General features: G+C 43.4%; 2 protein-coding genes across 2 annotated transcripts; both read left to right on the top strand.

Annotated features, from left to right (window-relative positions):
• Positions 1-20: 20 nt before the first annotated feature.
• On the top strand, positions 21-1415 carry FAM32A (family with sequence similarity 32 member A). Its single transcript, XM_068997411.1, has 4 exons — positions 21-130; positions 250-388; positions 482-535; positions 695-1415. Exons 1-4 carry the CDS (start codon positions 54-56, stop codon positions 761-763), a joined length of 339 nt encoding a protein of 112 aa, XP_068853512.1. The 5' UTR covers positions 21-53; the 3' UTR covers positions 764-1415.
• Positions 1416-1927: 512 nt separating this feature from the next.
• On the top strand, positions 1928-10796 carry AP1M1 (adaptor related protein complex 1 subunit mu 1). Its single transcript, XM_068997397.1, has 12 exons — positions 1928-2065; positions 2593-2749; positions 3112-3179; positions 3720-3850; positions 3998-4145; positions 4518-4644; positions 5357-5499; positions 6203-6274; positions 6554-6712; positions 7316-7441; positions 7648-7723; positions 8681-10796. The coding sequence occupies exons 1-12, from the start codon at positions 2024-2026 to the stop codon at positions 8701-8703; spliced, it is 1272 nt and encodes a 423-aa protein (XP_068853498.1). The 5' UTR covers positions 1928-2023; the 3' UTR covers positions 8704-10796.
• Positions 10797-11472: the final 676 nt, after the last annotated feature.

Below are 11472 nucleotides of genomic sequence, written 5' to 3'. Positions count from 1 at the left end.
GGCCGCGCCGTTGCAGCGCTGCCGGCAGGGGGCGCGGGCGCGGCCGTTCCGCCATGGCGGATTACGAGGCGGTGCAGCGCGGACCCCTGCGGCTGAAGGGCAGCGGGGGGGCCCTGGGGGCCGGCAAGAGGTGGGGGCGGCGGGGGGAAGCGGGGGAGAAGGGGGCATGGTGAGGAGGGACCAGGAGAGCGGTGGGCGAGGAGGAGGCACACAGCCCGGGGCTGGGCGCTGACCGGGCCCTCCCCGCAGGAAGAAGAAGAAGGCGAAAGACAAGGCCCAGATCCTGGATCAGATCGTGAGCAGCAAGAAGCAGGAGGAGGAGAAGAAGCGCGGGCTGGACAAGCGGACCCCGGCGCAGGTAGCCTACGAGAAGATGCAGGAGAAGCGGGTAAGGCTTTAAAAACCCCCGCCACCCCTCGGGAGCGGCCGCTGAGGGGGCTGCGAGGGCCGGCAGTAAGCGGGCCTTGTGTGTCTCCTGCAGCAAATGGAGCGGATCCTGAAGAAAGCGTCGAAGACCCACAAGCAGCGAGTGGAGGTGAGCAAAACCATCCTGAGTTCCTCAGGCCAGCGTGTTTATTATTGTTGGGTTGAAGGAACCTGTTTCACCTTGTGAAACACAAGCAGGGACGCAGGGGGTCTTGTGGTTCAACTGGGTCATGGCAGCAGCCGTTTTCTCTCTCTTTCCCTCCCCCAGGACTTCAACAGGCACCTGGATACTCTGACCGAGCATTACGACATTCCCAAAGTCAGCTGGACTAAATGACCGGGCTGCTTTTCACGGCTCTGCGGCTGGAGTTGTGTTTTGTTTGTATCAAGCAGGGTTGCCGTGTAAATCTGTCTGTTCTCCGTATTGTCTAATATATCTTCTAAGTTTTTATGACTTTATACTGTTTTATTTTATAGTCTTGTTTTTTAAAACCAAACATCCAACAGTGTCTCCTCTGGGCTGAGGAGCTCTGGTTTATGTCGATGGAGAGGGCTGGGTTTTTTAGTGTTTATAGTGAGATTAAGGCCAAAACTAATTTTCTGCTTTCCAGATGGAAAATACTTCTTTATTTGTTTGGTTGTAACAGTTCTCCCTTTTTGAAGTGAAGAGTCTGACAGTCTCACATTCAAGTTTCTCTTCTAAGTTATGTGAATTGTATGATTGCTTTCTATCAAGATCTGTCAGAGGCCACGTTGCAAAATGTGAAATATGTAAAATTGTCTTAAGAAAGGATGTTCTTTGATATTTGATCTTTGTATTACTTTCAAGCCTAATCAGCAAGAAGGGAGGCTTAATGCATGAAATAGAGAGCAGCCAACAAGCTCTAAGTGATGTCCAAGTTTTGAAAGCTGGTGTGCTGGATTTCTGGAATCCCACCGAGCACCCAGGCTTGTGCAACTCTGAAATAAATAATCAGTGTGTCTCTCGAGTGTGTAATTACTGGCTTGCTGCACATCGGGTACTGAATACGATTTTTGTGGAAAACAGTATCATTTCTATCTTGAGCTCTTTCAGAGATGAGGGGTCTGCTGCAACTCGTAACTTCGATGTAACTTATTAAAACGCTTCTTTTATCCCTTTTTCGGCGCTGCTTTACGTATAAAATCGGGGCAGTGCGCTGAGCAAAGTCTGTGTGTGGAGTTTTGGAAGCGCCGAGCCAGCCTTTACGATTCCTACCCCCTCTGAGGGATGACGTGAATCTTGATGTTCGGAACCCTAACGCGCCGCTTAAATCGCAGTATTGTTCTTAACCCGAATCAGGGCGTCGGTGGAGTCCTGGGTGCTCAGTATGTGTCCGGGGGTGCCACCGCAGCCAGGGCGGCCTTGGGCCCCCGCCCCGCCCCGGGGCTGTGCCAGCGCTACGGGGGCAGTCCGGGCGGAAAAGCACGCCGGGACTATTTAACACTTCCTTGCCTGCTGATGTGTCCTTCCGCTGCCCCGCGCGTATCGCTGCGCGCAGCCGCCGGTTCTGGCTCGCGGCGTCACTTCCCGCGGAAGCGGAGGGCGGGCGGGCGGGACGCGGCCGCGGCCGGGGCGATGTCGGCCAGCGCCGTGTATGTGCTGGACCTGAAAGGGAAGGTGAGGCCCGGCCGCGGGGGCTCAGCGGGGGCTCAGCGGGGCCGGGGCGGAGCTGGGGGTTCAGGGCTGCGGGGGCCGCGTTTCCCTGCCCGGCACCGCCTCGCTGCCAGCCCGGGATTAGCCGAACGGGGACAGGGGAGCTGTGGCCCGTATCCCCTCGCAGGTGGAGGTGTTGAATGAGGCGGCGGGGCCCGCGGCATCCCCGGGGGAATAATCTCTGCCGTTATTGCAGCTGCTTTGCCTCAGAGGAGTTGCGTGTTTTCCTATCCTAAAGTCATTGTTAGGCCGTGAGCAGTAATAGGGGAAGGATAGGTCTGGAAAATACTAATACGTGACTTTGCAGTTAAATCTTGGTATTTGTGTTCTAATCGGCAAAGTGTTTTGGCATTGTGATTTGCACTTATAAATGCAGAGAGGCTTCAGGGAAGCTGGGTGATTTTAAAAGGGCCTTTCAGGCCTTTGTGTGTCTTGCATGATAACGTCCTTATGAAACAGAAAAAACAAGGATTTGGTTGCTTTCTCTATAGGTTCTGATCTGTCGGAATTACCGTGGAGATGTGGACATGTCAGAGGTGGAACATTTTATGCCGATCCTTATGGAAAAGGAAGAAGAGGGGACGCTTTCTCCTATCCTAGCACATGGAGGCGTTCGTTTCATGTGGATTAAACATAACAACCTCTATCGTATCCTACACGTGTTGACATGCCAAGGGCTGCTGTTATTTTTTTTTAATGTCAAAATGCAAGCTGGAGAATGGGTGAAGTGATGTAAGGAGGCTATATTCAGTAAAGTTGGTTATATTAAATAAGTTTTTTTTATGCTTTATGTAGTGTAATATGCACCAGCAGAATAAGGTCCAGAAAAGTGTTTTTATTGATTTTGCTCTAATGGATGATTTAATGAATGCTTATCTTCATATTTCCTTAGATCAGAGGTGCTGTTGTTAATGCTTAATTTTTCTAGCCAACTCTTAATTGCCTAAAAGCTTTTTTAAATGCACTTAGTAAACTTTTTAAAATGCACATTCCTGAACATCCTTTATCAGTTGTTGCAACTTCTAAGAAAAATGCTTGTGTATCACTGGTGTTTTCATTTTTATATAAAGTAGTTCAGGTGAGTATATTTCAGAACCTTTGTGTCCTTTTCAGTTTAAATAGAAGTGCGTAGAGCTTTCATATTTTTTAAGAACTTTGATAGTAGCATTTTTACTTTATATTTGGTTATTTTGTAGAACTATCTTCTTAAACCACTAATAAGGGCACTGGTGTTTTGTAGCTGAGTAGGCAGAGGATGGGGCACAGTGCTGTAAGTAGTTACACAAGACCTGAGCACCTGGAGGAGATTTGTGAATTGGTGCACGTGTCCTGGCACCTCACACAGATCCTGTGTTTGGTGCTTCTGTACCTGGTGTGAAAAATATTTTCTCCAGAATAAATATTTTTCATAATAGTTTCTTCTAGGATTCTCTGTGTCTGTTTTAATTGTGGTGCGTTTCCTGGGGCTGATCCAAGCAGAATGCTGTTTGTGAAGTATGGGGTTTGGGTTGGAACTTTAGAAGATTATTATTTTAGAGGCAGGCATACCTTCTGCATGTGCTGTGCTTCCTCAATTAATGCCCTTCTTCTCCCCCTCCCTCCTGTCATTTCATTTCAGGTTTTTTCTGAATATTTCAAGGAGTTGGAAGAAGAGAGCATTAGAGATAATTTTGTTATTATTTATGAGTTGTTAGATGAGCTTATGGATTTTGGTTATCCACAAACCACTGATAGTAAAATTTTACAAGAGTAAGTATCACTCTGCATCACTTACAGCGACAAAGCCCTTGGAATGTTCTGAGCCTTTTTCCATAGGCAGACAGATGTTTTGGTGTGTTCCAATTATCAAAAATATTAATTTTCTTTTTTTTTAATGCCAATTCTGTGGTTGTGAAGGTACATCACTCAGGAAGGTCACAAACTTGAAACTGGAGCCCCACGCCCACCTGCCACTGTTACAAATGCTGTTTCATGGAGATCAGAGGGGATAAAATACAGGAAAAACGAGGTTTTCCTGGACGTCATAGAGTCTGTTAACCTTCTGGTGGGTACCTTGTACTCTAACTTTTAGTGAGAATTGTAGTAGGTAGTGTTAAAAAGGACTTTTTATATGAAAACCTGTAATAAAAAGTCTGACTGTGGATAGTGTGCTGTGACTCCCAAAGCAGTGTAAATCATTAAGTATCCCCAAGGAGATCCAGTACAAGTAATGCTTTAATTGTGTGTATTGCTGATTTTTGGATATGTCCTTTTCTCCTCTGTCTGTGCCCCTTCATGTCCCTGATCTAATTCACTCTACTGGATTAATTTCTCATAAGAAACACATCCAAGAAAACCCAGGGCGTGGGCACAGGATGGGAGTGTTGCTTGATGTCACAACACACCACATCAGACCTTTTCCTTCATCTTTGTTCAGGTCAGTGCCAATGGAAATGTGTTACGGAGTGAGATCGTTGGATCCATTAAAATGAGAGTCTTCCTCTCGGGAATGCCAGAGCTGCGCCTCGGGTTGAATGACAAAGTTCTCTTTGATAATACAGGCCGTGAGTATCACAATAATCAGGACAGGTGCTGTCTGCAATCTTGACTTTTGGGATGCTTGGGTAGCACTGTAATGACACAGAATCATTAAGGTTGGAAAAGCCCTCTAAAATGATCAAGTCCAAACCAACACTGCTGTGTTCACCACTGAGCCATGTCCCCAAGTGCCACATCCACAGGCTTTTTGAACACTCCCAGGGGTGGTGACCCCACCAGTGCCCTGGGCAGCCTGTGCCAATGCTTGACCATCCTTTCAGTGAAAAAATTTTGCCAAAATCTAACCTAAACCTCCACTGGCACAACTTGAGGTTGTTTCCTCTTGTCCTTTCCCTTGTTCCCTGGGAGTAAAGCCTGACCCACACCTTGCTTCACCCTCCTGTCAGGGAGTTGTGGAGAGCAAGAAGGCTCCCCCTGAGCCTCCTTTTCCCCAGGTGTGTCCCCCCCCCAGCTCCCTCAGCTGCTCCTGGTGCTCCAGTCCCTTCCCCAGCTCCATTTCCTTTTCTGGGCACACTCCAGCCCCTCAACGTTTCCCTTGTTGTGAGGGGCCGAAAACTGATCCCAGGATTTGAGGCACCTCAGCAGTGCCCAGCACAGGGGGACGGTCGCTGTCCTGATCCTAGAAAATTGGCTAGAAGGGAGGAATGTTAGCAGGCAGCAGCTGTGCTGTGGTGAGACTTGGGCCACGGTTTGTATGACCTGTGTGTTTTCTGCTAGGTGGGAAAAGTAAATCAGTAGAACTGGAAGATGTGAAGTTCCACCAGTGTGTTCGTCTCTCTCGCTTTGAAAACGACAGGACAATCTCCTTCATTCCACCTGACGGAGAGTTTGAGCTCATGTCATACCGTCTCAATACCCATGTGAGTCTGGATGTTTGCCTTTTTTAAGTAAGAATGGTTTAGATTGTAGCCACAATGGCTTTCCCTTCATTTTTTTTTCTTAAAACATAGGCAGCACATGGGTTTTCAAGTCAACTGTTAATAGCAAAACTTGGTGCTTGCTCCTTTTGCAGAAAGAATAAAGTTTAGATGTAACTTGGCAATAAGTCTCTGTATTTTCAACTACTATTGAAAATGTTTTTGAAATACTGTGGCTATGTTTTTAACTGCATAATGTCAGTGTAACAATTCATTGTGCTTATTAACAACAGTATTTATGTCACGTAGTTTTATTGGAGTATGCCAGCCATGGTGATAAAGATGGCCTTAATTTCAGAAAAGTAAAAAAAATCAATCTAGAGAAGGTCTATAGGAAGGAGGACACAGTTCAGTCCCTAGTATGTTAAAACATCAAATATTTTCCAGTGCAAGTGTTTGTTATTAGGGATTAATCTGAGATGTACGTTTTTAAGCCTATAATTCTTGTAACATTTGCTCATTGGTATATCAGTGCTTGCTCATTTGTATAATTATTTCTTCTAAAACCACAATTCTGTCATTTTGAACACCACAGGCTGCATTTTTTGTGTGGTTCACATACTGAGTGTAGTTTTATGGGAAAGCAACATTTTGGTGACTCTGTCAGAGTAAAACCCAGAACTGTGATGTGGTTTTTCACCACCAGGTAAAACCCCTGATCTGGATCGAGTCTGTGATTGAGAAACATTCCCACAGCCGCATCGAGTACATGATCAAGGTCAGACATCCTTAAATAATCATGGCTATTTTTAGTCTTCTTTCATTTGTTCTCAAAGCTTGATGAGCAGTATATGCATTTTTGTACAAGTATTCAGTATTTCTGTGAGACTTACATACCTTTGAAGGTTTCATTTGTAAGTTATGATCTCAGTGTCAGTTCTGGTTCTCAGGATACAAGTTGGGGTGGAGGGGAGCTGTGTCTCACAGCTCTCTGAGCTCGCCAGCATCGTGGAAATACTCAGACCCTGCTTTTCTGCTCTATTTTTTTCTTCTTTAGGCGAAGAGTCAATTTAAGCGTAGATCAACTGCCAACAATGTGGAGATTCACATCCCAGTTCCAAACGATGCAGACTCGCCAAAGTTTAAAACCACTGTTGGAAGTGTCAAATGGGTTCCAGAGAACAGTGAAATTGTCTGGTCCATTAAATCTTTTCCAGTAAGTGTTATTTTTTACTCTTACTACCCAAGAGTGTAATAATTAGTTAACACTAACATTTCAGTGACATTTAGGCTCTGCCTAAAGCAAACTCTGTCAGTATCAGACAAGTAGTAGTGGACTTTTCCTCTTTTTCCATGGATGAAAGATTGGAACTTGCTAATAAGATGTTGTTTACATTTGTTTCACTTGAATATTTTTTCAGAACGCAGGAAGAGAGCAGTGATGGCTCTGGATGGTGTAATCCTTGGCCTGGCTTTAGCAGCAGCCATTTAAGTTTTGTCAGGCTCTACTTCTTGGGTGGTTCCATGAGCATGAGCTCTGTCCACTGCTAATGGTGTGGTAGTGCAGCTGTGTGTCACTATTTCATCTGAATTTTTGAGTATGAGGCTGGAAGAAAATGAATTATGCCTCAGACTGGACCTGCATCTCTAAAAAAAAAAGTATTTTTAAAATAAAAATACACGTCACTTTGAAGCCCTGGAGAAGAGCTGGAATAAATAGTGGATTTCAGCAGTCTGACATTAAGAAAACTACTTGTATCTTTGCAAGTTTTTTATAATTTTTTTGTTTCAAGAAAAAAAAATTGTCCCTTTTGGGTAGGGTGGAAAAGAATACCTGATGAGAGCTCACTTTGGACTGCCAAGTGTTGAAGCTGAAGACAAGGAAGGAAAACCTCCCATTAGCGTAAAGTTTGAGATTCCATATTTCACCACTTCAGGAATCCAGGTTAGTGACTGAAAACAGAAATACTGATAAATTCACATGCTGGGCTCTTAACACACGAGGTGTTTCTCATCTCGATGATTCCTGTTTAGTTTTATCCATAAAACAGATTTTTACACATAAAAGGGTTGGGTTTTTTGCTTTTCTTTTTGCTAAATGCTGCTTAGCCAACGTGGGAGACTTTCTATTTTACAGACCTTTCTTTCCAGGTTCGTTACTTAAAGATAATTGAGAAGAGTGGCTACCAGGCTTTGCCCTGGGTCCGGTACATCACCCAGAATGGAGGTGAGAGGAGGGGAAGATTTTATACACCTACAAATTGAAACTCCTGTTTTTGAGATGGAACTATCTGGTTTAGATTCACAGTAGATTAAGCTGTGCTGCTTGTTTTCTAGTCCCCTTTTTTGGTGTCTTAATTAAAGACCCAGTGGGGTAGAGTGGTAATGCTGTTGAAGTATTCCCTAATTGATCTGGAATTTGGTAAATTTAAAAACAAGCACATCATTAACAGTATGCTCACACCTATCGTTCTGCCAGCTTTAAAATGTATAAGACACTGTCTAGTAAAAGATACTAGATTTTTAGCAAGCAAAAATGGGGTGTTTGATTTTTTGGGGTGTTTTTGTTGGGGTGGTGGTATTGTTGTTGTCATTTGGGGTTTTTTGTTTAGTTAGTTTTTCACTTTTCTTTTTTGCTTCTGTTTTTCTAATTAGTTTTTTTTCTGGCATTTAAGCATGACTGCCCACAATTGCCTTTATCTCTTTAGAGCTCATTCTCATGGCCGTTCTAAGCAAATATAGGAGTTTATTTTGTAGAATTGTTGAATCCCAGATTGGTTTGGGTGGGAAGGGACCTTAAAGCTCATCCAGTTCCACCCCCTGCTGTGGGCAGTGACATGTTCCACTGTCCCAGGCTGCTCTAAGCCCCATCCAGCCTGGCCTTGCACACTTCCAGGGATGGGGCAGCCACAGCTTCCCTGGGCAACTGTGCCAGGGCTTCACCACCCACACAGGAAAGAATCTCTTCCTAATATCTAGTCCAACCCTTCCTTCCTTCAGTTTAAGGCTATTCCCCCTCTCAGTGTTTTATTGATATTTGCATATTCTTGTATTAATATACATTAATATATATTAATATAAGAATGCATTTTATCACTTTATCCCAACTTGCTGCTCTCCTTTACTCCTTTTAATGAGACAAATTACTAAAATTGGGGTTTTGTTGTTTTTTTCCCCTTCACAGACTACCAGCTCCGAACACAGTAAAACACCTCACAGGCACCACAGACAACAAAACTTCAGGCCTAGAATTCATTTGCAGAAGCTTCTGTGGTCCTGAGAGCTGTGAATGTTGTTGCCAAGGGTCTCGTTTCTGCAATCTTGTATTGACAGGAGAAAGATTGGAAACTTATTGATTTCAATAATGTGTTTGAGCTTTTAAACCATTAGTATTGATTGTGTGAGTATTTATTTCATTCTTAGAACATGCTGATCTTGCTGCTAAATGCTAATTACATTAGGAGTAGCAGTTACATTGAGGAGCCAGGAATCCAGAATGAACCTTGGGAATGTCTTGTTGATGCCTTGTCCGTCACAGTTGCAGAGTTTCTAATTATTTGTATTTTAGGATCCCTAGAGACATTGGCAGCATTGTTCTACAAATTAGGGAGATGATTGTGCAATTAAATGACTGCTGAACACTTCGTTGTATTTAGCCCAAGGTATTTATTTTTTTTTTTTTGATGGGCATTTGGGTGCCTTAACTCATTCATAGCTCTGTTAACTTATAAAAAATTGCAGAATATGAGTTGAAATTATCTGAAGTCAGAAAATACTGTTAGCTTTTTTTGCATGGTTTCAGAGGAATTAACCTGAGAGAACAGCTTCAAGTGAAAGGTTTGGAAACAAAAATAGGGGTTTGTTAAATACTAAGTTAACTGAGAACAAGAGATGATAGGAGTAAATGTCTGTGGGAGGGTCTCTGGAAGCAGGAACGCTGGCTCCAGTCAGTCAAAATACAGATGGAAGAGTTTCAACCTTGTGACACCCCAGGGCCTGGAAACCCTCTGCCAACTGACCAGTATTTGCTTTTTTAAGTTTATGTTCATCAGACAAGTTCCCAACTGTAATATGTAGGCATAAAGCCTTAGATTAGGTATTAAAAGACCAAACCACTTCTAGAGGTGATGTAATTTGGTAGGAAGACTGGGAGTTTGTTATTATTTTTCCAGATAACAGTAATATACTGCAGCCTCTTCCTGGAAGTTACTGTATAGGAAGAGGCTGACAAAAATACAGTTGCCATCTTTCTTCCAGCTTGCCTTTTGTGTTAATTTAGGGCAAATACTTCCCCTTTCTGCTATAGTGTGCTAGAATTGTTTAACTTCATTTGCCCTAAGGACAGATGTTTTCTTTCTCAGTCTTTTCTGTTTGTAAACAGCTATTACTGTACCTTCCTGGTAGAATGGATAACAGTTCACAATGTTATTCTTAAAGGTATTATTTTTCTTACATGCCATTTCCTTTTTTTTCTGAGAAGCTATGATTGGCATGGGTGTATATAGGTATTTTGGGGGTTGGTGATGTTTTTTTTTCAGGAAAATTGTGACGGTTATCAGTATTTTCTTTATACAACTTTTAGGATGTTTTGGTTTGAATTTAGTACTCCTGGCAGGCGCTAAACTTAAACCATCAAAATCTAAATATCTGTGTCCACAGATGTGATGTGCTAATACACTGAGTGCAAAATTCTCCTCTGGTGGGAGAGTCCAGGAGTGTCCACAAAGAGTGAGAAGGTATTTCAGTCACTGTCCTCACTGAATCCTTGTAGACTGTATATAGATACACCTGTGTGTACAATTAGCCAAAAATCAGCTGAACTCCCCCAGGCTGCAGCTGCTGTGGCATCACAGAGCATATGCCTCAGGAAGTCTAATGTCTGGTGGTGTTTGAAACAACCAGACACCCAGTTTTAGGCAACCACAGGTGTGGACAGGTGTATTCTGACTGTATTTGTCACCCAACAAGCTTGATGTTGAAACAAAATCATCTTGTTCAAGATTTCAGTTCCACTGCTCATTTTCATTTGAACAATGAAGCTTATGACTGGACTAAAACTTTTTATATTAAAACTGTAACTGGTTGATGAATCACTTTCTGCTGACTTTATTTTTCCAAGTGTTTGCTTTAATTATGCCTGTAAAATGTGACTCTCCATAGCTTTGTTTTCCTCTTGAAGTTTGGATCTTGCGAACCAGAACCATGTTTTCTCATATTTTATTGCCATTTGACTGTTTTGATGATGGGGCATCCACCGTGCTTGTCCAGAAGGTAATAAAGGGTAGAAAGTCCTCTTTGAATCAGTTGTACTTTGCCTGCTCCTTTTTCAGTTTGATCTACACCAGGTAGTAGCTTCTAATCTCAGAGTGTGCTCAGCTCTTCTAATCTGAGGCCTGGATAAGTGGAACAGAACTTTATAAAGGCTGGAAGTATTGATATGCCTGATTTGTTTACCAAATTCTGAAAACATTTTTGCTTTTCTATTCTCTGCAAAAGCCACCCATGCACCATAAAATTGGTGCTCAGAAAGCAAAGCGACCCCCCTCATTTTCATCCATTCATTGTTACAATGTGGGTGCCTGTGAAAGGCAGAACCAAGGGATGGTATTCCAGCACTTGATCTTGTACAAGGAGGGCACATTTGGATGGGGTGCTGAGAAGAAACTCTTCCCTGTGAGAGTGGTGAGGCCCTGGCACAGGCTGCCCTGAGAAGCTGTGGCTGCCCCATCCCTGGAAGTGTCCAAGGCCAGGTCAGACAGGGCTTGAAGCCATCTGGGACAGTGGAAGGTGTCTTGTTTAGAATGAGATGGGCTGTAATATCTCTTCCAACACAAACTAGTCTGTGATCCTATGAGTAATTTTTTTCCCACAAGTTTTGTTCTTAGACCAGCTGCTAAATCTTCATCTCACTGAACTTCATTCTCTGCTTAATGTGGTAAGATGTAAATGTCTTGGTTTGCCACCATGTTATAGGTT

This window comes from Aphelocoma coerulescens, chromosome 28 (genome assembly GCF_041296385.1).
Source record: "Aphelocoma coerulescens isolate FSJ_1873_10779 chromosome 28, UR_Acoe_1.0, whole genome shotgun sequence".
NCBI lineage: Eukaryota > Metazoa > Chordata > Aves > Passeriformes > Corvidae > Aphelocoma > Aphelocoma coerulescens.
This window is presented reverse-complemented; position numbering and strand designations above follow the sequence as displayed.